We start from the raw sequence: 27,313 nt of genomic DNA, 5'->3' as shown, positions 1-27,313 counted from the left end.
CCCACATATAATAAATTCGAGTGACAACGGATAAGGTATACAACATTCTCAGAATTACATGTGGTGTGCTTTGTTAGAACCAATGGGTATTTCAGACCCACTTCAAGACTTTGTGTTCTTAATAAAATGAAATACTTTGCATGCTCCACATGCCCAGTGGCCCTCAAACTGAGGCAATTCTCAAACTCTTGGTCCTATTCTCCTGTGGCCATGTTCCTAATACAAGTGCTTTCCTTGAATGAGTGTATTTTGAACTTGAAAGACTTGGGGCTACCACAGCCATGCACTCATCTTTAATCACAATCTTTTGATGCAATTCAAAGCTATGCAAAAGGCTGTTACACAGATGATTCTATCAGGCTGTAGTCTTCCAATAGTTTCTAATAGAGCATCTACCTGCATTTAAAGAACAAGGGGTAACACAGTAACCCTGGGTCCTTGGTTATACAATGTTACAAGGAAACAATGGTCCTTTCAAGGGGGGTAAGTGCAAAACATAAATTTCCTCGGTAACAGAACACAACCATTCAATGATTGGACTTAAATGAAAAACAAAGCAGTTGTATTAAATTACTTAACATTTAAAATAAATAAAAATAAAAAATAAAAAAGCCTTTGAATTTGAAGATTTTTTTTTTTTTTTTTTTAATGATAAGGTGGTGCTTCGCCCGTGGCATGGGTATCGGCGAATGGAAACATTGATCTCAAACTGTATTCACAGTGATTTGGGGCGTACACCCACTCACATTTGGGTTGCTATAAGGAGACCTGGTGTCCTGTATCACATCAATCTGTGACAGTGAACTACATTTATCTGGGTTTTCCCAATTCTTTCAGGAGAGACCGCATCTCCCATCACATCGGTCTTGTGTTTCATGAGTAAGTCGAGCAACCTAGGATTATCTTGCCCAGTTTCCACCTTGTGATGCATGACTGGCCCGCAGCACAGAGTCCGTGCAGAGTTAATGCATTTTTATAAGTGAGGCTATGACTCGACATGTGAATTGCTATACCTAAGTTGTATCAGACCACCTTGGGGGATGTTTTTCCCTTTGCATAAATAGACATCCAGTTCAAGAGTGCCATCTTTTTGATGCTTCCCATCATTATTTCTCCATCCGGATGATGACCCTTCATAAATAATTGCATGGGGTTGAGACGTTGACAATAATAGCGTACAGTGTTTGTGATTTGGAGGTTATCCCTGTGTTCTAGAGTGTGAAGTGAACATCCCTGCATCCTTAACAGTCACCATTTATGTACATATTGTAAGGAAATGCCTCCTTGGCATGGTTGCCCCCTGACTTTTTGCCTTTGCTAATGCTATGTTTACAATTGAAAGTGTGCTGAGGCCTGCTAACCAGGCCCCAGCACCAGTGTTCTTTCCCTAACCTGTACTTTTGTATCCACAATTGGCAGACCCTGGCATCCAGATAAGTCCCTTGTAACTGGTACTTCTAGTACCAAGGGCCCTGATGCCAAGGAAGGTCTCTAAGGGCTGCAGCATGTCTTATGCCACCCTGGAGACCCCTCACTCAGCACAGACACACTGCTTGCCAGCTTGTGTGTGCTAGTGAGGACAAAACGAGTAAGTCGACATGGCACTCCCCTCAGGGTGCCATGCCAGCCTCTCACTGCCTATGCAGTATAGGTAAGACACCCCTCTAGCAGGCCTTACAGCCCTAAGGCAGGGTGCACTATACCATAGGTGAGGGTACCAGTGCATGAGCATGGTACCCCTACAGTGTCTAAACAAAACCTTAGACATTGTAAGTGCAGGGTAGCCATAAGAGTATATGGTCTGGGAGTTTGTCAAACACGAACTCCACAGCACCATAATGGCTACACTGAAAACTGGGAAGTTTGGTATCAAACTTCTCAGCACAATAAATGCACACTGATGCCAGTGTACATTTTATTGTAAAATACACCACAGAGGGCACCTTAGAGGTGCCCCCTGAAACTTAACCGACTATCTGTGTAGGCTGACTAGTTTTAGCAGCCTGCCACAAACCGAGACATGTTGCTGGCCCCATGGGGAGAGTGCCTTTGTCACTCTGAGGCCAGTAACAAAGCCTGCACTGGGTGGAGATGCTAACACCTCCCCCAGGCAGGAATTGTCACACCTGGCGGTGAGCCTCAAAGGCTCACCTCCTTTGTGCCGACCCAGCAGGACACTCCAGCTAGTGGAGTTGCCCGCCCCCTCCGGCCAGGCCCCACTTTTGGCGGCAAGGCCGGAGAAAATAATGAGAAAAACAAGGAGGAGTCACTGGCCAGTCAGGACAGCCCCTAAGGTGTCCTGAGCTGAAGTGACTCTAACTTTTAGAAATCCTCCATCTTGCAGATGGAGGATTCCCCCAATAGGGTTAGGATTGTGACCCCCTCCCCTTGGGAGGAGGCACAAAGAGGGTGTACCCACCCTCAGGGCTAGTAGCCATTGGCTACTAACCCCCCAGACCTAAAAACGCCCTTAAATTTAGTATTTAAGGGCTACCCTGAACCCTAGAAAATTAGATTCCTGCAACTACAAGAAGAAGGACTGCCTAGCTGAAAACCCCTGCAGAGGAAGACCAGAAGACGACAACTGCCTTGGCTCCAGAAACTCACCGGCCTGTCTCCTGCCTTCCAAAGATCCTGCTCCAGCGACGCCTTCCAAAGGGACCAGCGACCTCGACATCCTCTGAGGACTGCCCCTGCTTCGAAAAGACAAGAAACTCCCGAGGACAGCGGACCTGCTCCAAGAAAAGCTGCAACTTTGTTTCCAGCAGCTTTAAAGAACCCTGCAAGCTCCCCGCAAGAAGCGTGAGACTTGCAACCCTGCACCCGGCGACCCCGACTCGGCTGGTGGAGATCCGACACCTCAGGAGGGACCCCAGGACTACTCTGATACTGTGAGTACCAAAACCTGTCCCCCCTGAGCCCCCACAGCGCCGCCTGCAGAGGGAATCCCGAGGCTTCCCCTGACCGCGACTCTTTGAACCTAAAGTCCCGACGCCTGGGAGAGACCCTGCACCCGCAGCCCCCAGGACCTGAAGGACCGGACTTTCACTGGAGGAGTGACCCCCAGGAGTCCCTCGCCCAAGTGGAGGTTTCCCCGAGGAACCCCCCCCTTGCCTGCCTGCAGCGCTGAAGAGATCCCGAGATCTCCCATTGACTTCCATTACAAACCCGACGCTTGTTTCTACACTGCACCCGGCCGCCCCCGCGCTGCTGAGGGTGAAATTTCTGTGTGGGCTTGTGTCCCCCCCGGTGCCCTACAAAACCCCCCTGGTCTGCCCTCCGAAGACGCGGGTACTTACCTGCAAGCAGACCGGAACCGGGGCACCCCCTTCTCTCCATTCTAGCCTATGTGTTTTGGGCACCACTTTGAACTCTGCACCTGACCGGCCCTGAGCTGCTGGTGTGGTGACTCTGGGGTTGCTCTGAACCCCCAACGGTGGGCTACCTTGGACCAAGAACTGAGCCCTGTAAGTGCCTTACTTACCTGGTTAACCTAACAACTACTTACCTCCCCTAGGAACTGTGAAAATTGCACTGTGTCCACTTTTAAAACAGCTATTTGTGAATAACTTGAAAAGTATACATGCAATTTTGATGATTTGAAGTTCCTAAAGTACTTACCTGCAATACCTTTCGAATGAGATATTACATGTAGAATTTGAACCTGTGGTTCTTAAAATAAACTAAGAAAAGATATTTTTCTATATAAAAACCTATTGGCTGGATTTGTCTCTGAGTGTGTGTACCTCATTTATTGTCTATGTGTATGTACAACAAATGCTTAACACTACTCCTTGGATAAGCCTACTGCTCGACCACACTACCACAAAATAGAGCATTAGTATTATCTATTTTTACCACTATTTTACCTCTAAGGGGAACCCTTGGACTCTGTGCATGCTATTCCTTACTTTGAAATAGCACATACAGAGCCAACTTCCTACACATATATTGTATAGCACTTGCACACGCCACAATGTTAAAAGACCCCTTCATTGCGTTGCTGTTTAATGCTTCCTCTACTAAGGGCCTAATTTCCCTCTGCAAGTCTGGGGTAGGATCTCTGGTCAATATCTAGAAGCTGTGTTTGTCTTACAGGTGACTGAGGCATCCACAATTGTTTGCCTCCTTTGTTTGAATAACTATTGCTCCCCCCTTGTCAGCAGGTTTTATAACAATATTGGGGTTTTGTCTTGGTTCTTGTATAGCTTGTCTTTGTAGGTTGGACAGTTTTTGTAACACATTGCCCTGCAAGCAGACCACCAAACCAAAAGACTCTGGACCCACACACCAGTCACACCTGCATCTGTTCTTGCCATGATAGGAGGTTCTGCCACTTGCTGCACAATCTGCTGTCTCAGATGATTTGTTTACCCTTGCTTGTACATTTGAAGTGCTCCTGCTGCTGCCACTCTGCTGTACAAATCTCATTCCCGTCCAGGTCCACCCCATGCCCACAGCAATGGCATGTGGCCCCCGGGTAGTAGGAAATCTCCAAGATATCTGACCCCTCAATGGGTCTGACTGGTCCTTTGTGCTTTGAGTATTGTTGGAAGTCTCATCATGTGACTGTTTGGAGGCAATATCATGACAATTGACCACACAGACTGCTGCCTAGCTCCTTAACAAAAGTTCCCTCAACAAAGATAACACATTTGTGTAGATTCAGGAAGGATACAAGCAAGATTTTAATATTTCTTTATGATGTTGGAACACCCATGGCCCTGAACTCCTTAACTGCTGAGTCATTTCCCCTAAAATACACCCTCCTCCCCATTCCCCAGTGCTGAGCCCTTTTTTTGGCCATTTGGGGCAGTTTGCGCTTAGGACTGCATTACTTATTTTCAACATAAGGTATCTATGCAAGATTTGTGCCCTTTTTTTCCTCAACATCATGGGTATTCTAACGGTACCCCATGTTTGTAGTTTCCTCTGGAGGGGACTGAGAACGTAGGCTAAATATAGCTACATTTTGAGTTTCTTGGGAAAAATAGGAAAAAAAGTGCTCCAGATAGGAGTGTCTTATGTTTTTCCTAAAAATGGCATCAACTAATAGTTTGCTGTGCTAAAGACACCATCTTCCCAGCTTCCAGAACCCTACAGAGCTGAATAAACAAAAACCTACCTTTTTGCCACAGTTTAGGCACTTTTCAAAGAGGTAACCCATTGTTCCTATTTTATGTCCTCTCAACCTATTCCAGTTTGTGGAGGAAACAAGTGTGAAACCCAGAGGTGGAAGGTTACTGATTTCTGAAATGTAGACACAATTCTCAACTTAAGCAAGGGGGCTTATATGTAGCTATCTTAAGGTTTTCCCAAAGACATTAACTGTTGAAGTAGGGAATATTAAAAAGGAGTAGGAAAAAAGACATTTGGGATATTTATCTGTAACTTTGTCACAATGACTAATGTTCCAATGTACAAATGCAATATACCATTACATCTGCTAGACTCTTCTGGTTGAGGAAATATATTGGGTTTGTAGGTTATACAAGAAACTAAGGTTTCCCAAGCCAACAAATGACCTGCACTGTACAATAGTTTTTATTTGTGTACTGAGAACAGGCCAACTGATATGGTGAAATAGGTAGAGTGAAAATGGGTATCAAGGAAACCTATGCATTTCTGAAATGAGCACAAGATATGGAGTTTAGGAGCAGTGGTTACTTGTACCATCTCTGAATTTGTGGGTACCTGTACTAGCATACGATTTAGAGGCTATTTTTCAAAATGTCTTCTTTCTTACACACAGGCTTACATTTGGAATGCACAAATGCAGCAAAATCCAATTGGTAATAACAAATGTTCTACTATTCTATGATCCCAAATGTATCCTGATGAAAATAGTACCTCACATGTGGGTAGATCTAATGTCCATGACAGGAAACAGCCAAAACATTGATACATCACATTTTTCCACTCAAAACTGATCCTTTCTTTGCAAAGTGGGCAGCTGTGATTTCAGACCTTAGCTCAGCCAGCACCTATAGAAAACTTGCACATTTTTGAAAAACAGACACCTGGAGCAATCCAGGGTGGGGTGAATTGCATGGCTCTCACCAGGTTTTCATACCCAGAATCCATTGCAAATCTCAAACCTTGACAAAAAAAAAAACACACACACACATTGTCCACACATTTCTCTGTTGTAAAGTTCTGGAATCTGCAGACAGCCACAAAATTCTGACCACTCTGAGTTGCAATATGTCCCCCCCAATAAGAACAGTACCCCACTTATGTGAGTGGGCCAAGAGACCATGGCAAAAGGCACTAAACCACTACACTGGTACAAAAGCAATATAGATAGCTGCTGTATTTAGGGCAGTGCGGTGGGGCCACTCACACAAACATATGAACCACAGGCATTTATAAAAACTAGACAACCAGGGAATACCGAGGTAGTGTGTCTTGCAAAGATCCCATGAGGTTTCATATTTTTTTATATACAAAAAAAAAATCACTGCCGTCTAGTGGGTTTCGAACTACCCTCAGGTGGCAGAAGGGGGGTAATTACTCCCATATTTTCCCTGGAGACAGAAAGACTGTTCTATGTATATTGTGGAGGTGACATGGCCATGTCCTGGTGGGCAGCCCTTACCCTTATATTTTTATACATAAACAAAAAAAAACCTGGTGTCTAGTGAGCTTTCTTCACCCCATGGGGCAGATCAGATGTAGGTGCCCCCTTCTGCCCACCCCCAGGGAGAGTAACAGAAATACTTTTAGTCAAATATGCTAAGGGAAGCAAAAGCCCTTGCCTAAGGTGCTGCTCTCCACCCCCCCCCCCCCCATCCCTGGTGTCTAGTGGGTGGATCCCTGCTTGGGGATAGTGCTCCTGTGGCAGTCCCCAAGTAGGTATCTAATGGGCAGAGGTGCCACTGAAAGGGCAAATTCTCCCCTTTCCAACAATACCTCTCCCACAAGAATCAGGGCTCGGTGGGGGGTGGGGTTGGGGGGTGATATGTCCCCAAGCACGGATTCAGTGAAAGTGAAACAAGCCTTTCTGCTAGTTTTACTTTCACTTTTGTAATGTAATAACATCAGCGCACAGAAGATCAACATTACAAACAAAATAAAAAGCTCAAGCTGCTCTTCCTGTGTCTGACCCCCGGGAGAAAAAAATTAAACCCTCTGGTGTAAAGCCCCAGAGGAGCCTTTCTAACTCTCCTCAGTGTCTACTTATGGCTGACAGACACACTGTGGAAGGAGTGCAGATGTTGGCCAACCGCCTCACTTAATGAGTTAACAGAGGTGTGCCCATGATTCTGATCCTGTTTGATTGGAAGGAACATTGATGATCTGTATAGGCACTACACCTCAAAAGGTAATTACCATATCACTCACTTCTCACTTGCCGATCAAGACCTGCCCTTGCCCCATCACCATATCATGCCTTCTGCTGTTCATTGTAGTGTGACTGTCTGAGGACTACTGTGTACAGTGAATGTAACTGGGCCATATCCAAGTGTACTAAACCAGTCTTTGTCAACCATTTTCTAATTGTGAACCCAACTCTAACAATCTACATTTCAAGAGCCCTCTTGGGATGTAGAACAGCAGTTGGAAGACATAAAACAGACCTTAAATTAGCCTGCATGTGTTGTACATGCATAAGGTACACCAGACACACGTCATCCTACCCTTAAGAGCTTGCTCAGAAACACTTCTGAACCTGGCAATTTCTGTTTGTTATTTGTAGAATAGGACTTCATTGATGAAATTAGGGTAAGGCACTAGAGAAGGTAGCAAACTCGACTGCAGTAGTCCTTAGGTTGATCTCAGCCCAACTGGAAGTACAAAGCTACAAAATGGTTCTTCATTTAGTCCCGGCTGACAAAGGTAGCGTTTGTGCAAACATTGGTTAAGAATGTGGAACTTCCATATGTAATGTCCCTTTATGTATGCATAAACAGATTCAAATATTTGAAAGTGTTGAAAGCTTATGGACCAATGACTTTAGGATGAGCTCCTCTGAGGTGAAGGCTATTTCTGGAAGTTGCAGAATGAAGATTTGTGAAACTATATTGTGCCATCCTTTTAATGATCATTATTGTAGAGCAAGTTTGCATAGCCTCTGCCACCCGTCAACTGCTTCACTTGAATAAAGGATATCTCTCCATCGTACCCATTAAAAACAATTATGTTGAAAATGGCCCTTTCTGCAGGGTTATCCTCAAAACTTTTTGCCTTTCTCCTCCTATTTTTCGGACCCTCTTTTTGTTGGCTTTAGGACTCTGGGCACTTTTCCACTGCTAATCCGTGCTAAAGTGCATGTGCAGTCTCCCCTACGAGTAGGTACCCCAGTTTGGCTTATTTAATTTACCTATAAGTACCTTGTTAAGTGGTATAAGGGCCTGTAAATTAAATTGTACTAGTGGGCCTGCAGCGCAAATTGCGCCACCCACAGAAGTAGGCTTACAAACCTGTCTCAGGCCTGCCACTACAAGGCCTGCATGAGCAGTTTCCTGCCACCCTAACTTGGAAAGTGAAACTACTTGCCAAGGCCTAAACTCTTTTTACTACACCTAAGTCACCCCTAAAGTAAGCCCTAGATAGCCCTATGGTCAGGGTGCTGTGTATGTAAAAGGGGTGACATATGCCTTTATGTACCACATGTCCTAGTAGTGACAAACAGCCTATTTAGTTTCTCACAACTGTGTATGCTGCTCCTCTTACAGGAGTGCACTGGGAATGCCCTGAAATATGTCTAAGTGGGTGTAGGAAGTTGGCTCTGTATGTGCTATTTCAAAGTAAGGAATAGCATGCACAGAGTCCAAGGGTTCCCCTTAGAGGTAAGATAGTGGCAAAAAGAGATAATACCAATGCTCTATTTTGTGGTAGTCTGGTCGAGCAGTAGGCTTATCAAAGGAGTAGTGTTAAGCATTTGTTGTACATACACACAGGCAATAAATGAGGAACACACACTCAGAGACAAATCCAGCCAATAGGTTTTGTTATAGAAAAATATCTTTTCTTAGTTTATTTTAAGAACCACAGGTTCAAATTCTACATGTAATATCTCATTTGAAAGGTATTGCAGGTAAGTACTTTAGGAACTTTGAATCATTACATTAGCATGTATACTTTTTACATAAAACACAATAAGCTGTTTTAAAAGTGGACACAGTGCAATTTTCACAGTTCCTGGGGGAGGTAAAGTATTGTTAGGTTTCACAGGTAAGTAAGTCACTTACAGGTTTCAGTTTTTGGTCCAAGGTAGCCCACCGTTGGGGGTTCAGAGCAACCCCAAAGTTACCACACCAGCAGCTCAGGGCCGGTCAGGTGCAGAGGTCAAAGAGGTGCCCAAAACACATAGGCTTCAATGGAGAGAAGGGGGTGCCCCGGTTCCGGTCTGCCAGCAGGTAAGTACCCGCGTCTTCGGAGGGCAGACCAGGGGGGTTTTGTAGGGCACCGGGGGGGGACACAAGTCAGCACAAAAAGTACACCCTCAGCAGCGCGGGGGCGGCCGGGTGCAGTGTGCAAACACGCGTCGGGTTTACAATGGTTTTCAATGAGAGATCAAGGGATCTCTTCAGCGTTGCAGGCAGGCAAGGGGGGGGGGCTCCTCGGGGTAGCCACCACCTGGGCAAGGGAGAGGGCCTCCTGGGGGTCACTCCTGCACAGGAGTTCCGTTCCTTTAGGTGCTGGGGGCTGCGGGTGCAGGGTCTTTTCCAGCCGTCGGGAAATGGAGTTCAGGAAGTCGCGGTCAGGGGGGAGCCTCGGGATTCCCTCTGCAGGCGTCGCTGTGGGGGCTCAGGGGGGACAACTTTGGTTACTCACAGTCTCGGAGTCGCCGGAGGGTCCTCCCTGAGGTGTTAGTTCTCCACCAGTCGAGTCGGGGTCGCCGGGTGCAGTGTTGCAAGTCTCAGGCTTCTTGCGGGGAGTTGCAGGGGTCTTTAAATCTGCTCCTTGAAACAGTCGCAGTTCTTTTGGAGTAGTGCCGCTGTCCTCTGGAGTTTCTTGTCTTTCTTGAAGAAGGGCAGTCCTCAGAGGATTCAGAGGTCGCTGGTCCCTTGGAAAGCGTTGCTGGAGCAGGTTTCTTTGGAAGGCAGGAGACAGGCCGGTAAGTCTGGGGCCAAAGCAGTTGGTGTCTTCTGGTCTTCCTCTGCAGGGGTTTTTCAGCTCAGCAGTCCTCTTCTTCTTGTAGTTTCAGGAATCTAAATTCTTAGGTTCAGGGGAGCCCTTAAATACTAAATTTAAGGGCGTGTTTAGGTCTGGGGGGTTAGTAGCCAATGGCTACTAGCCCTGAGGGTGGGTACACCCTCTTTGTGCCTCCTCCCAAGGGGAGGGGGGCACATCCCTAATCCTATTGGGGGAATCCTCCATCTGCAAGATGGAGGATTTCTAAAAGTCAGAGTCACCTCAGCTCAGGACACCTTAGGGGCTGTCCTGACTGGCCAGTGACTCCTCCTTGTTTTTCTCATTATCTCTCCTGGACTTGCCGCCAAAAGTGGGGGCTGTGTCCAGGGGGGGGGCATCTCCACTAGCTGGAGTGCCCTGGGGCATTGTAACACGAAGCTTGAGCCTTTGAAGCTCACTGCTAGGTGTTACAGTTCCTGCAGGGGGGAGGTGTGAAGCACCTCCACCCAGAGCAGGCTTTGTTTCTGTCCTCAGAGAGCACAAAGGCTCTCACCGCATGAGGTCAGAAACTCGTCTCTCAGTAGCAGGCTTGCACAGACCAGTCAGTCCTGCACTGAACAATTGGGTAAAATACAGGGGGTATCTCTAAGATGCCCTCTGTGTGCATTTTTTAATAAATCCAACACTGGCATCAGTGTGGGTTTATTATTCTGAGACGTTTGATATTAAACTTCCCAGTATTCAGTGTAGCCATTATGGAGCTGTGGAGTTCGTTTTTGACAGACTCCCAGCCCATATACTCTTATGGCTACCCTGCACTTACAATGTCTAAGGTTTTGCTTAGACACTGTAGGGGCATAGTGCTCATGCACATATGCCCTCACCTGTGGTATAGTGCACCCTGCCTTAGGGCTGTAAGGCCTACTAGAGGGGTGACTTACCTATGCCACAGGCAGTGGGAGGTTGGCATGGCACCCTGAGGGGAGTGCCATGTCGACTTAGTCATTTTCTCCCCACCAGCACACACAAGCTGGCAAGCAGTGTGTCTGTGCTGAGTGAGGGGTCCCTAGTGTGGCATAAGACATGCTGCAGCCCTTAGAGACCTTCCCTGGCATCAAGGCCCTTGGTACCAGGGGTACCAGTTACAAGGGACTTACCTGGGTGCCAGGGTTGTGCCAATTGTGGAGACAATGGTACATTTTAGGTGAAAGAACACTGGTGCTGGGGCCTGGTTAGCAGGGTCCCAGCACACTTCTCAGTCAAGTCAGCATCAGTATCAGGCAAAAAGTGGGGGGTAACTGCAACAGGGAGCCATTTCTTTACAGTGGGGTCTTCTGATCTATGAGGAATAGTGCAAGCATGTTTATTATGTTTGGAAGGGTAGTGAGAAATGCTGTTTACTGGTTTAGGGGGATTTTTTTAATACCATTATATAAATTCCACTTTTAAAAAGTGATCATTTCTGTGTTCATGACTGGTGTTTTGAAGCTTGACTTCAATCCATGTCTGGGGAAGAGTGACAGCTAGGCTTTCTGCATACTTCTCAGAGAGCCAGTGCACAGGGAGGGTGGAGGTGTAACAGGAGGGCATCTACATAATAAATGGCCTCCCTGGGCTGGGAGATGGAGAGGCGGGGTGCACATACATTTGAATAGGCTGTGTCCTGTCCTCACACAAAGGGCTTGTTTATCCCCTACTGATGTCTGGAGCAAGTGCTGGAGTAGAAGGGGGCATTCATGGAACTGGTTGGTGCTAGTCAGAACCCCCCCTTCCCTCCTTTGTGGAAGCTGATCATAAATGAGTATAAAGTAGAGGGGGCTGACCCCCATATTTGGAGAGCACTTTTGGAACTGCGACAACCTCTGCCAGAAGATTGGCTGGACGGCATCAAGGACTCACCTTGACTGTTCTTTTGTTGGCCTGCTGCTTGGTGTCTGCTGGGAGGCACAAAGGTCTCATTTGGATTGCTTTACTATATGTTGGCCTACTGCCAGCTGCCCTACTGACCTTGGCTGCACTCCAAAGACTGCCAGGAGAGACTGCCACTACGAGCCCTGGTTTTATGTGAGATAGCCTGCCTTCACCTGTTATGCCCCCTTCAAGTGCCCCCCAACCCCCCACACGGAAGCCAAGCGCAAGCAGAGCGCTAAGTCCTGCTCCTTAGGTTGGTTTAATTCAGCACGTGAAGAGCACGGTCATCAGAATGATCTTAGTGCAGGGCAAAGCTCTTATATTTCCTTCCCCCAGTGTGTGCTGAGCACTTTAATATTCTCCTGGCCTACAGGCTGCGTTGTTGCTCAGTGCACCTTTCTGATTCGCTGCAGCACAGAAAGGTCAGTGGGGGCGACTGCTCCTCCACCTAGATGAAACTGTTCCCCAACGTGTATTGAGAACTCCAGTCTGCCGGAGGGCTACTGGGGCCCGTTCTTCCAGCCATCCTGAACCCAGAGCCTTTGTGCCGTACCACCCCCCTCCTGTCCTTCCTGCCAAGGACCTACTGCAGGCTTAAGATCACAGAGCTCTCCACCCCAGCAGAGGAGAACTTGTGTGACCCCTTCAAAGGGCCTCCTCTTCCCACCGGGGAAACTACCCTCGCTACATGGGCCATGAAGAGAGGTAGTAGTTGTCAGCAGCCTGCGCGTCCAAGGCCAGATGGACCAAGTGAGGTCTCCCCAATATCCCCCTCCCAGTCCACCTCACTTGGTGCTGGGTCTGGGGCCTGTTAGGCCTAGGCCATGGGGAAAGAAACTCTTGATAGGGGATCCTGAGCGTGGCACCAGGCTGCCATCGAAGACTGGACCCTTCACCAGAAATACCGTAATCCACTGAATAGGGGCACTGGGCTCCCTGGACTTTTGCCAGCGCATTGTGAGTCATGTATCTGTGTTGCCCTACAGATTAATCGTACTCACTGTAATAGGAGTGCCCGTGAGCTTCACCATTCAATTCGAATGGAGAATGTTTAAGGGCACTTTATATACCTGGGGTATTCTACCTATGTTTTAGGATACCAAATGCCGTAAAAATTATGGTCTGTTATCTTTTTATATATTACATGGGCCCGGGCAACGTGACAGCTGTTCACTATGTACCAAGGTCACACCATGTTGTACTTTCTTCCTTCCAGGTTAGGGAGTACGGAGCCCTATGACTATTTATTATGCACAATGATCAGGCTTTATGATGTTCTCTCTCTGCACACATTATGATGCCAGACAGTCACCGATGTGGCAAAGTATTATTGACTTCTGTTGTTCTGATCAATGTTTATACAATGCAGTTTATTTCTATACATCTTGTTGTGGAGTTTTCTTTGTAGTGTATTTATTGTGTCACTAGTGTGTATGTGTTGTGCAAACGCTTTACACATGGCCTCTGAGGATAATTCTGATGGCTCTGTGCTAAGCTACCATGGGTGATCACAGGTTACTCGGGTGTATAACTTACTTGCCCTGTCTAGAGCGGCGGGTTCTGCCTGGCGGAGGTGCATACCCTAGATAACTAGAAACCACATTTTCAACAGATTGTTAACAATGATGAAATGGATTGGAAATCTGTTTATAGCGCTTTAAAATATATTTTGAGACTGATATGATTTTGGAAGCACAATGTCTAACGGGTATAGAGGTGTACTAAATTGCACTAATAACCAGTGCAGGGGGCTTTGAAGGTAAAAGTGTAACAAAGTCAGCAGCCATGTTTTCTTGACTGGTGGTAATCCAACTAACTACACCTGTGCCAAGTCTTATATAAGCAATTACCTGATCATAGACATAACATTTAACAATGAGCACAACAAGGTCCATTACTGTCACCTCACCCACATTTAGTGCATATCACACTCTTTCACTGGTATTTACACATCTAATACACAAACTCCACTGATTAACTTTAATGAGGACAGCCACTTTTTAAATATTGAATGTCCTCAAAACAAGTGATTGCTCTCCATTTACATTAAATAGATTACCCTCTTAAAAACCTCATATAAACTACAATTTTCACTCAATAAGTTGACAAGTATGCATTACTTACCAAAAACCCACCTTCATCTAGGGCCTATGAACTACCCTCTGTATTTTGGTAAAATACACTATACACATTGCTGAAATGAGGAGACTGTCCTAAAATTTCAGAGCCATGCCTACAATCACACCTAGAGTTAAAACATCTATAAGTGGGTTACCCCTGCATTGTGCAATGCCTCAAGATCTATTGCACAGTACAACTAATAGTGGCATGTGCCTTGACATCCACAGTCGGATAATCTGGTGTGAACATAAGCTTTGACTTTTCCCAGACGTTTGGCAGCATGTTTGGATTTGCAACCCACACAAGGTGCACAGTCTTTATTTTGTTTACCATGCACAATAGCTAGTACCCAAATCTTTGTGGGTACATAAACCATGCACCATATAACTTTTGCGATGCACAGCCACAGTTGGCTTCAACGTGTACTCTATTACCATTCTATCCATTCAGACAGGTGCACACATTAATTTCATGCTGTATATGATTATAGGCCACTCACTTTATTTTTTTTAAAGGATGTAAGAATGTATGGAGAGATGTGAATAACAATATCACAGATGTCACCAATGATGAAACTTGAGTGTCAGTGTGGTCATTTAACATGTCATGAATGATGTAATATGTGAGGTCACAAGCTGTGCATGACAGGGGTGCACAGTATAGTTACTTCACTGAACTATAACTGGCACATTTCAGTGTTTTAGGTTTTGTAAGCACAAATGCATTTGAACTGGTTTTGTTTTCAGTGAATTTGTATTTTTGTTTAATCTATGTTATGATCTTATTATCAAACCTTACAAAGCCACTTTAACCTTTTTTTACCTCCAGTGAAAGGGACCTTTTTTTGGACCGGACCTCTTTATGGCCAATGTGTGCCTAGGTCTTGCACCCAACCCTCTGTGGGCCGCCAACCCAGCTTTGTAGATTCTCTGCAACAGGGTTAGCCACACGGTCTGCTCTATATTCAGAATCCTTTTTTGGGGGCAGGGGAGAACGAAGAGGAGGTGAGTTGGGGAAATTTGCAGTTCCTGACCTGGTACCATTGAATGAAGCTTGTACAGGACCAAAGCAACAAAAGATGGACGCTTGACCACTGAGATCTCTGGATTCACATGGGAGGGCTTCACTAGGATCCACAGATCCAGGCATTGGTGCCACAGATCTGGTAACAAAATTTAACTTTTTTAAATCTGTGGTCAAAGGGATTCCGACCTCCTCCACCCACTCCACCACATAAGCTGGGGCTCATGGTGTGTTCACCTCGCCCGATAAAAGCCCTTCACTTTTTTCCCCTGGTCCCACAGTCCTGTAATGGCAAGCACACATTTAGTCCTGGTATTGCAGCAAGCAAACCGGATCCCTTTAGATCCACAGATCCGAAATAGCCAACTAGAGCAACAGCTCCATCAGCTAATGGGATTTCTTTCTCTTTTTTTTATTTATTTTTTTTACATTTTGTGGCAGCTCTGTTTAAACCGTTTATGTCCAATGGAAACCCCTCTTTAAACACTAGCTTCTCGAAAACTACAAAATGTATTCCCACCAAACCAAGCTAAGACACTTCCTTCAGTAAGGTTCTAACTCTGTGCCACATTTGTTGTAATTGTGTTCAGTTGTTTTTCCTATGTTAGAGACCAAAACTTCCTATGAAATTAAAATGGAAAATGCCTCGGTTTTCTTTGCCTTGCCCATTACTTGACAGATCAGCAAAAATCGTAACATGAAGGACCCAAAGTGGACGAACTTACATTTTTAGAGAGTTTTAAATGGCATCAAAGTTATTAGGAAAACAAAACATTGCTTTTCCCCTTTAGGCTCACACCTAACTACAACTTCACTCGTGCCAGTGTAATGCATCAGGACATATTATGAGAATGAAAATGTATATTGTTGGTATGAAAATAAGTCTAACACTATAAACCACGTTGTATTAATAAACACAGATTAAATCCATTTATTACTACTGTGCAAAGGTCACATCATTATTTTTATCATAGTACAGCTTTTGCTAGATCTTCTGGCCCGTCATGCTCTTTGATCTTCACTGCTCGCACTAAGGGCCTATTTAAAGAGATTGCACTTTGATGCTGTTTAAATGTTGGTGTTTATAACTAATGTGCTTAAAAATAAAATAAAAAAGTACCTTGGCTAAAGCATGTATGCAGATGCACAGAGTGTAATATGCATTTTTGTTTAATTTTTTTTTTTTTAAATCACTGCTAAGGAAGATGAGGGCCAGAATAACCCACTAGAGGGTTTGCCTCTTGCGAGCCGTAGTACAAAAACAAGTTACCTGTAACAAGCTGGTAGCAGACTGTAGTGCTTTAAAGCCACATGCTGTTCACAGTCTATATAGTGTTGGGCTCAACACATTACAAGTTCTGTTTCTTCAAATGAGTTTTTGATTCAAGGTGACCTTTGGTCCCTCTTCTAAAACCCACAATGCACGAGGAAGCAGACTCCTCCTTGGATTGTGTTTCTCCCACCCCCTCCCCTCCCCAAGGGAAGCATTGTAATGTCTGTTTATGGGGGATGGATTTGTAAGCACCAAGGTGAACATAAAAAAGACCATGTTGACACATTAGCTTTCGCTCGCTTTAATGGTGGTTAATTGTGCATTTCTTTTTTTAACAAGTGGCATGTTCTATTAGCATGTCATGCAATGTGCATAACATAGCTGAACATATCTGTCAATCCACCTTACTAGACTGATAGTGGACTGCTAAAAAGTGGCTGTACAAAGGCAACAACGTTCCCCCCCCCCCAGCGGAAGGACTACAATCAGCACAGTATATGATGGCTCACCTGGTATCAAATGTGTGTAACGTTTTTTAGCTACTGACCGAGGGTGGGGTAAAAGGAAGACTAGTCTATAGACTGGTTGACATGAAGGGACAGTACTACCTTCAACAAAAACAAGGGCGAGAGTGTGAACCTCCTCTTCAACTGCTTGCATTTCACCAACTCTCCTGAGACAGGTAACTGCCTCCAGCAAAAGGCCTTCTAAGATAGACGTTGCAGTGGGCACAAGTGAAGTGACTTCAAAAGGTGATTTTGCACCCCCTCCCGCCCCCCCCCCCACCACAAGTTGAGTCAGTGAGTCAAAGTAATGCTGTAACCAAGGATGCACGTTTAGTGAGATTATCTTAAAAGCTATTACGTAAATGCTTTAATTACAATAATTTTAATATAACAACTTTTATATAACCTAAATTAATGTAACCACTTCAATTCATTCAAAATTCAGCTGCTCGTTAGAGGTACAAGGTATACAAATTCCAATGTTTTGACCTTTTTTGAAGCAATTACAATGGATTCCAGTACATCAAAAGGATAGTTTTTAAAATAATTGGTACAGCTCATATTCGTTTTTTTCCAAACTTACTGATTATATGGCTGCAACATTTGAATGGAATAAGGCTTCCCATAGTTTGAGACCTCATAACCTATTTCTTTTGAGGGTCCCTAGGATCAGAAGTGACACATTTGGGGAACATGCTTTCTCAGCAGCTGCCGCAAGAATGTGGACATCACCAATCCAATCAGAGCCATTTCCTATTCAGTTTGGAAGTCATTTGAAAACCTTTCCATTACCCCATTAACTGGGCATCACGTGAGGTAGGGTTCAGGTAATCCTAGCTCCAAGAAAAATTGGCACACATGCACTGTACAAATTAACAGTAAAATACCCTATACCTGCCCAGCTTATCTACACACCATTGCTCAGGGACCACGGGTGTGGGTATCTGGAGGTAAAACATTGTCATTTTCCATTCTTGGGTGTGGTCAACAGTCTCATGCTGGCGCTTTTCAATGGAAGAACTATTGAACCAGAACTCTGGGGATGATCCCATATTCATGCATTTCCTGATCTGTCCTGCTGAGGAATTTGACACGAGCATTGTCAATCTCTGACAGATGTTCTGCCAGCATGTATATTTTATGATGCAAAACCCAAAGCCAAATCTTGTCAGCAAGTGTTGATAATTGGGCACATTACATATTCTCTTGTTTTGGTACATAGTATATGGCGGTCATACTCTATCCAAATCAGGACAACTTTGCAGGAAAGTGCTTTTTGGAATGCACGAGGGGCTAACTGCACTGTCACTAACTCCGAAACCTAGATGTGGCAAAGTTGTTGAAGAGACCACTGACCCAAACCGTGAGGTTTTCCGTGTGCATTCTTCAACCTGTCAGACATATCTGTTTTGATGTCACTTGCAGAAGAGGGCTGAGAAACGATGTACCCAGTAAGGTCTTTGCATTTTATGCTGGCCACTGGGGTCCAACAATCCCTCAGTCACTTGTCACCGCTGCTGGCTTGACGCCCTTGCAAAGGACATATATGCAACATTGCTTTCTGGCCTTGGGAATGATGGGGTGCAGAATAGCTCAACAGCTTCATTATTCTCACTGTCAGAGAATGCGATGTCTGGTAAAAGGGAAGCAGCCTCTGAAATGCCATCACTTGCTCGTTGCTGTGGTCTGCCTTCCTTGTCAGTTCATTTAATACTGCACCTAGGAACCTTTGGGTTTGTTGTGGGCAATGGTGTGACTTTTTGGCATTTATTGTGAAGCCTAATATGTGGATAAGAATAACCTGTTGACTATGGGTGATACATTGTGCATGACTTGTCCCCTTTCTCCGGCAAATCATCCAATAATTAAATATCATTAATGTGCACCTTAAATGCACTGCCTCTACAATCAGACAAATGATAAATACTGTCATAGCTGTTACTATAAACAGACTTTAAATTGATAATGTGTTACACTTACCACAAACCTCTTGGTACTGGTAATATGCCGGATGCTTAGGAATATGAACGTATGAGCTTTACCAGATGAGCCTCACCACTTTATTTAACTACACATACAAAGCAGAGCACCCCAGAGCTAGAGGGCAGACATGCTTATGCTGTTTTACACGTGGATGCTTTCAGTGATACAACTGGAAACGCTATACCATCTTTTCACCAATATGCATTGTTGCAGTATCCTGCCATCCTGCAAAGGAGAGCATGCATGCACTGACTAACAAGTAGTTAGGCTGTTACATTTGATCCGTCACTTCTATGTCTAGGGCTCACTCTTCTCAGGCGCCAATGCCATATAGCGCTCATAGTTATGGCACGTTAGTGCATGCCACAATAGAGATTAGAGAATTACAGATTCAACTAAAGGTCTAACAGAATGACTATTCGACAAGGTTTGGTTCCACAGTCACAAAGGATTAGATTAAGATGCGTAAGAAGGCGGAATGATGCTCCAAGTATCCAATAGCATGAAGTGAGAGGGGGGTACTCCAGGTGCAGCCAAAGTCTAATCTGTGTATAGTTTGAAGAATTAGTAAGAATACGTTTTTAGACCCTGCACTGTCGAGCCAGACCCAAAAAAAAGCACTTCTAGTGAGGTTCGAGGCAAACATTACCCATAAATCTATGGAAACTCAGAGACAATCCTTCAAATTTAAAATGAGTGCCAAAAAGTGAATATCCACAGAAGACCTATAGTGTTAAAGCAACAGCTCATGGTTCACAAAGAAAGATGAACACACTATTTATACAAATCTGATGCAACAATATAACATAAACTTGTGATAAATTATAAAGTCGGCTAAAAAAAACAGAATATGAAGATGTACCATTATTCAGTCAAGTAATTCAGAAATGAAATATAACCATTCTCATGGTGATAAATTATGGAGCAGCAAATGAGAAATGAAAAGGAAAACCTTCTGCGTAAAAAGCCGCCTTCAGTCATTCAAAATGTTTAAGACATGAAAAAGCACTTAAAATGTGACTCTTGAAGGCCCCAGAGGCACTAAATGACATATTGGTCTACAGTAAACGTGTGCATTATTTAATGGCAATTCCGGGTTGGCCTTTTACTACCAAAAGTAAAAATGGAAATAGGTCTGCAAAAAACATGTATAAAATATTGTAAGTAACTGATTAAAAAAAAAAAAACAGAACTGAACAATAACTGAGAACTTGAACAACAATTTATTAGCAGAGGGAGACTGTACACATTTATTTATCTACCAAAAGTGTTGGCAGTATAAGGTTTGGTAAATAGTTTGGAAATAACCATTAACAATGCCTATAGGCAACAAGAGGGTAAAATTCTCAACCTAACTACACACAACACAGAAACGTTATAGACCGGGCAGCAAGTGAGCTTCCCTTATAGAAAGAAGTACAGCCTGTGCTGCAGGAGTTAAGCAAAGGCAGCAAAAAAAAAACAAGACAGACAAATTCTGCTACTTGGACTACTTTATGACTGTTGCAGACTGTTTCTATTTGTGGCTGTTTAGATTGCATTGCGTATCCTTGTGCTTTTCCATCACAGGACAACAGGGCTAGTATCCCTTAGAAAGCACCATCAAATCTTCCAATAATGTACAAAGCAGACTCTGGATCTGAAGAATACGTTTATCAGACTACATTCATCATCCAACCCAAAACCAACACAAATGTCCATAACCAATAAATTGGCATCCTTTTCTATACACTCCAAACACCTTGAGAACCTGAGAGAGAGTGGCTTATATAATCTATATTAACATGAACTGTTTATGTATCAAATGTGTGATACTGTCACATAGAAATTATAATAATAGTAATTATGCTTAGACGTGCGCTTGAATTGTGACCACGATGAGTCGCCACCAATGTATACGCAAACTAATAATGATAATCAAAATGTTTATATTACGATTAAATAAGTTTATACTAACATTTGCGTTATTAAATCTGTACTGAAAACCTCATAGGCCTTAAGTTGGCGTGGGCCGGAGCTTAGCTGCCTGGCTCTCATATTAAATGCATTTTTCTATTTTTCAGTGTGCTGACTCACAAGGGGCCATGGCCCTGTTTATTCTTTCCTTCGACTTGGAAGATGAATGTAAACATGTTAGATCCGTTCTCACCATCTCCCCTCGTCCACAGACTAAATGTTAAAAGTGAATTGAAACAATGTAGATTAATATAATGTACAAGGTCGTTCAAACCGGTGAAGACAATGGAACTTCTGACCAAAAGATGTGCAAAGAATTACAGAAGGATGAAGTCACACCGGACGTGCCACCTCTGAAGACGTCAATTACGAAGACCAATCAAAAACTTGTAAAATAATATGGGGTGAAGAGTTAGATTACCTAATGCACTTTATGATAGGTTAAAGATAGTGGGGTATAGCAAATGTCCAATAGAATTTTGGGGGAATGTACTACGAAAAAGGGATAAAAACCCATGTCACGGGGAGTCATTTAGGTGGGTTAGGGAATGCTATTGATTTTATCTGGAAACTCTGTCACTCTGTTTGATGACTTGGTGGTTACTTAAAACCATCCTCGCCCTTAGATTGTCCATTTTACAATACCTCCTTATGAGGAAAGTGTTCTTTTACCCGACAGCTGAATTCTGACTGATGGCGATTTGACTGATGTCCTGAAGACGAAGGCTGAACCTGTGCGCTGACCTAAACTTTGGAGGGTAATTATGACAATGCAATTGTAATTTGTCTGTTTGCTTTTCCTTTCTAGGTACCAACTGCTTGCTTTTGACAGGAACCACAGCTAGATATTTTCCAAATTGGTGTTCTAAATTGTTTTGCATGATGCCCAACATGCGAATGCTAATCAGTGGTTAGGACAGGTGTTCATCAAACTGACGCAAATAGACAAACAACTCAGATTATGCTTTGTTGAACTGACGTGTTATTGACACTCTGCTAAACTTGATCTATGTTCACGCCGTGTTATGTTCTGATGTTTGTGATTCTCGCTTTAATGAAATCTTATCAAAGTTGCCATATCGTGACTATGCTATTATGTTTGTTGGTGCTGAGATTAACGCATTTGCTAGTAGACTGTAATCAATAGGGAATAAAACTCATAAAATTCTACTAAACAAGGCGTGGTTATTCATGGCTGAAAGGTCATGGTAGTGTCTTTGAATCGATTAATGACTTTGACTAAAGTAAAATGCATTGTTGTGATAAATATTAATGACCTTATTGATGTATTGATTGATATGCCCTCACCTGTGGTATAGTGCACCCTGCCTTAGGGCTGTAAGGCCTACTAGGAGGGGTGACTTACCTATGCCACAGGCAGTGTGAGGTTGGCATGCCACCCTGAGGGGAGTGCCATGTCGACTTAAGTCATTTTATCCCCACTAGCACACACAAGCAGGCTGTGCTGAGTGAGGGGTCCCCACGGTGGCATAAGATATGCTGCAGCCCTTAGAGACCTTCCCTGGCATCAGGGCCCTTAGTACCAGGGGTACCAGTTACAAGGGACTTACCTGGATGCCAGGGTGTGCCAATTGTGGAAACAATGATACATTTTAGGTGAAAGAACACTGGTGCTGGGGCCTGGTTAGCAGGGTCCCAGCACACTTCTCAGTCAAGTCAGCATCAGTATCAGGCAAAAAGTGGGGGGTAACTGCAACAGGGAGCCATTTCTTTACAGTGGGCTACTGTCGCCAGTGGATACCCAACTTCTCGATTATATCAAAACCATTGATAAAGCTGACAGGCAAAGAGATCAAGGATGAGCCATATACCATAGCTTCATCTAAGGAAGAGCTGGAGTCATTCATGGAATTGAGAGAGTGCATGTGCAGAGCACCAGCTTTCGGTATGCCTGGTTATACGAAGCCGTTTCTACTATTTTGTCATGAACATGATGCTTGTTCTTTGTCTGTCTTAACACAGATCCATGGAGGTGCAAACTGCCCTGTAGCATATTTTTCAGCTACCTTGGACCCAGTCGCACCAGCCTTACTGGGTTGTTTGCGAGCAGTTGCAGCAGTTGGTCAAAGCCTCACGCAGTGTGAAGGCATAGTGATGGGACATCCTCTAACAGTAATGGTTCCGCATTCAGTTGAGATTTTGTTGACTCGAACCAAAACCCAGCACATGACAAATACCCGACTAACCAGATATGAGACAATTATATTGGGGTCACCTAATGTTTCATTGAAGCGATGTACTGTATTGAACCCGGCAACTCTGCTTCCTGTTGAGAATACCGAGATTAATAACGAAGAGGAGGTGGAGCATGATTGTCTTGAGGTAACAGAACTATGTACCAAGCCCCGACCTGATATTAAAGATACGCAGTTAAAGGAAAATGACTGCATTATGTTTGTTGATGGATTCGGTTTGAGAGATTCAGTCGGAATGCTGAGAGCCGGTTCCGCTGTATGTACCATAGCTGGTATCATCGAAGCTTCCTGGCTTGAGAGAGTGTATTCCGCACAAGTGGCAGAGCTAATTGCCCTTACTAAGGTATGCCACGCAGCTGAAAATCTGAGGGTCACTATCTATACTGACAGCAGATACAGATTCGTAATTGTACACGACTTTGGCCAATTGTGGTCGCAGAGAGGTTTCATGACCTCTTCTGGTTCTCCTGTGAAAAATGGTGAACAAATCAAGGATTTGTTACATGCGATTCAGTTACCTCTTAAAATGGTGAAATGCAATGCTCACGTTAAGTCGCAAGACTTTGTGTCCATGGGAAACGGCTATGCAGAACAAGTCGCAAGGTTTTGCGCATTGAACTGTATATCGTTCAAGGATCAGTGGGAATTGATGCCGCAAACTGAAAAAGACACATGCTTGAACCTTGCATTAAGGGTGGTCGATACATTAGATGAGCTAAAGACACTACAGGGTCATGCTAGCAAAGAGGAAAAACGCTCCTGGCAAAGAATGCAATGTGTACAGAGGGCTGACGACTTGTGGGTCTCAGAGGAGGGGAAATTAGTTTTGCCAAACAGTCTTCTGTCACAATTTGCAAGGCTCTATCACGGACAGGCTCTTCTTGGAAGAGATGCAATGATCAGGTCATTTAAAATCGATTGGTTTAACCCAAAGTTCAGACATGCCGCAGAGGTTACCTGTCACAGGTGCATCATCTTTCAGCAGATGAATGCCAGAAAAGGGACTGTGGTAACTTTGAGCCACATAGGGAGAGCTGGTGGTTTATTTGGCAAGATGCAAATGGATTTCATTGAAATGCCTGTTTGCGGAGGATTGAAATACGTGTTGGTGATTGTGTGTGTTTTCAGCCACTGGATTGAAGCTTAGCCCAAACGTAGAAATGACAGTCTCACTGTTGCAGAGCTGCTGCTTAGGGAACTGATACCTAGGTTTGGGTTTCCGGTCTCTATAGACTCAGATAGGGGCAGACACTTCAACAATGAGGTGATTAAGCTCTTGTGTGCTGCATTAGACATCGAACAGAAGCTGCATTGTAGCTACCGTCTCGAAGCATCAGGATTAGTAGAGCAAATGAATGGTACTTTAAAAATCGAGAATGGCAAAGATGTGTGCAGCTACCAATATGAAATGGCCAGATGCATTGCCCTTAGTGCTGATATCAATGAGGATTCACCCCTGATAAGAAGAGAGGACTATCACCACACGAAATCTTGATGGGTAGAGCTATGAGGCTGCCCGCAGTACCTGCAAATGCTCTTGTGAATATCATGGATGATATGGTGTTGGACTACTGCAAAGGCTTGGCTGATGTGATTCACTCTTTTTCTCACCAGGTGGAAGCTAACACATTGCCACCGATTGGCGATCCAGGTCACACCCTGCAAGCCGGTGACAATCAAACCAAGTCCTCTCCGCTAAACCGAACACCACTATCCTGTGCAATTTGTTAGCCAATTTTAAAGGGAAGACAAACATGGCAAATGTGGTTGTTCGCAAAGAGGGATTGGCAGTTTGCAAACTGTGAAATGACTTTGTGGGGGTTTTGGGAGGGGTTGCTCCAGTGAACCAGAATAGATTGTTCATACAAATCTGGGGTACTGAGAACTAGTGTGTAACATTTAAACCAGAACAAGAGGTGATGTTGAACGTACCTCAAACTTCTTCTCAAATTTGGTCCAGGGATCCCTGTAGTTTAAGCTGTCACTGAAAGAAAACATTCTTCCAAGGCTTTTTTATGAAAAATGCCAAGTACAGCTTGTTTCTGTCTCACTCCTACCATCAAATAGGGCTACTTTCAAAAAAGCTCTGTATGGTTTGCATGTATACAGTTTTCAAATTAATGTTGTGCATATTTGCCAAATGCTTATAAAAAATAAAAGCGCATTTGCCTGATCTACCGAACTTAACCATAACTGCAAAGTCACTATTGCAGACAAACACTGCATTTTCCTCGATTTCGTTCTTTTTCTTCATTGTGGTCACATGCTAGTCTATAGTTTCTCACAACTTTATGGACGCAAGTCACGTTTTATGGATGGGATATTTGTGGATGTCGATGTGGGATGTAGTTCCACAGCAACCATACAACAGAGTTCAAATACCTACATAGCAATAAAACAGTACAATTCCACATGTGCACTACCTATGATAGAATCCTTGACTAGCCAGTACTAGTCAACAGTCACGGTTGAAAATGTGTAATTGTTGCACCACTGAAAACATGATGCGTGTGAACGGTCTCACTTCTATAGCAGCATTAACCTGGTTACCTCATAGTGAAGTCTTCGAGCCTTGTTCATTGCCGGCAGAGCTGATCTCTTCCCACTGATGTTTCTGAAAACCTGGAACACCATGAAGCACAAGAAAAGGAAGTAAAGGCAGGCACAGATTCCTGCTACAATAATGAAAGCCATCTGAATAGGTTTAATGTCAAGGAAACTGGAAATATATTTTTCTGTAAACATTTGTATTTCCATGCAGATCACAATAAATTTATATAAATGATTGCACCTTCTTAGAGCCCTCCCTCCCCCCACCACTCCCCAAAAGGTACCTTTGAGACAGCATCCAGACTTGAGATGAACTGAAACGCTGCTTTGAGCACCATCAGAGGGATCAAACAGGAGTTTATGAAATAGTTAAATAGAGGGCGTGCACTTGGCAGTAAAAAGGGAACCAGACACTCCATGCAGCTAGACATAACAAGGCCAATAAGGCATTCACCTAGAAGGGAACGTAATACCTCCTTAGGAGAGGCCCATTAAGTATGGGCATTCCTGTATCAGGGGTTACCATGCTCATCGCAATTATGAGTTCTGTTTCGCACAGATTTCAGTCAAATGCTCATTTAACACCAAAGGAAAACAAAGAAATTGGCACAGAAACACACATTCAAACAGGTTATTTACAAATATTTTGTAATGCCTTTTTTTCCCACCACTAGAATTACCAAAGCCCACAATAACAGTAATTCCTAGGGTATAGGTTATGTTGCATTTAATGGTCCACTGAGGGCCTTAGTGGAATGAATGATTGATACAACAAAAAAACAAAAACTCACTGTTCATGGAACCTCTGGACAAATAACGGCATAAAACATTCATGCAGAAACTACACGGGGGGGAAATCAGGCAATACAGTAGTTTGACTGCAGAAAAAAGGAGGTGCCCCCCACACATACTTCACAATTAAGAACGGCATAGCACAGAACTATACATCTGTGTGACAACTATGCTCTGCACTTCAAGGCCTTTTGTCCTTTCCAGATGATGAAAAGAGACAGGTAGGCATTTGGCGAATAAGTTAAGGTAATTCTAGCTAGAATGTAAACAATCCAATTTGGAAGACTGCTCTTAAGCAGAGATGTCTTGCCCATGTCATGAGAAAGGACATAGCTTTGGCAACTCTTGATGCCAAGGAAGCTTTTAAAGCATAGGTGTAGGAAGCTGGCTCTGTATGTGCTACTTCAAAGTGAGGAATAGCATGCACAGAGTCCAAGGGTTCCCCTTAGAGGTAAAAATAGTGGTAAAAGAGATAATACTAATGCTCTATTTTGTGGTAGTGTGGTCGAGCAGTAGGCTTATCCAAGGAGTAGTGTTAAGCATTTGTTGTACATACACATAGACAATAAATGAGGTACACACACTCAGAGACAAATCCAGCCAATAGGTTTTGTTATAGAAAAATACCTTTTCTTAGTTTATTTTAAGAACCACAGGTTCAAATTTTACATGTAATATCTCATTTGAAAGGTATTTCAGGTAATTACTCTAGGAACTTTGAATCATTACTTTAGCATGTATACTTTTTACATAAAACACAATAAGCTGTTTTAAAAGTGGGCACAGTGCAATTTTCACAGTTCCTGGGGGGAGGTAAGTTATTGTTAGTTTTAACAGGTAAGTAAGTCACTTACAGGTTTCAGTTTTTGGTCCAAGGTAGCCCACCGTTGGGGGTTCAGAGC

At 43.9% G+C, this 27,313-nt stretch overlaps 1 protein-coding gene across 1 annotated transcript in view; it reads right to left on the bottom strand.

The window, feature by feature from the left end:
• WLS (Wnt ligand secretion mediator) overlaps positions 1-27,313 on the bottom strand; it is a 275,288-nt gene that overhangs the window by 90,039 nt on the left and 157,936 nt on the right. Inside the window, exon 9 of the mRNA XM_069232457.1 lies at positions 25,620-25,763. Within this exon, the coding sequence (XP_069088558.1) occupies positions 25,620-25,763 (144 nt within the window). The remainder of the gene's footprint in view (positions 1-25,619; positions 25,764-27,313) is intronic.

Source organism: Pleurodeles waltl, chromosome 4_2, assembly GCF_031143425.1.
Source record: "Pleurodeles waltl isolate 20211129_DDA chromosome 4_2, aPleWal1.hap1.20221129, whole genome shotgun sequence".
NCBI classification, from domain to species: Eukaryota; Metazoa; Chordata; class Amphibia; order Caudata; family Salamandridae; genus Pleurodeles; species Pleurodeles waltl.
Note: the sequence above shows the minus strand (reverse complement) of the source record. Positions and strands in the feature narration are given on the sequence as shown.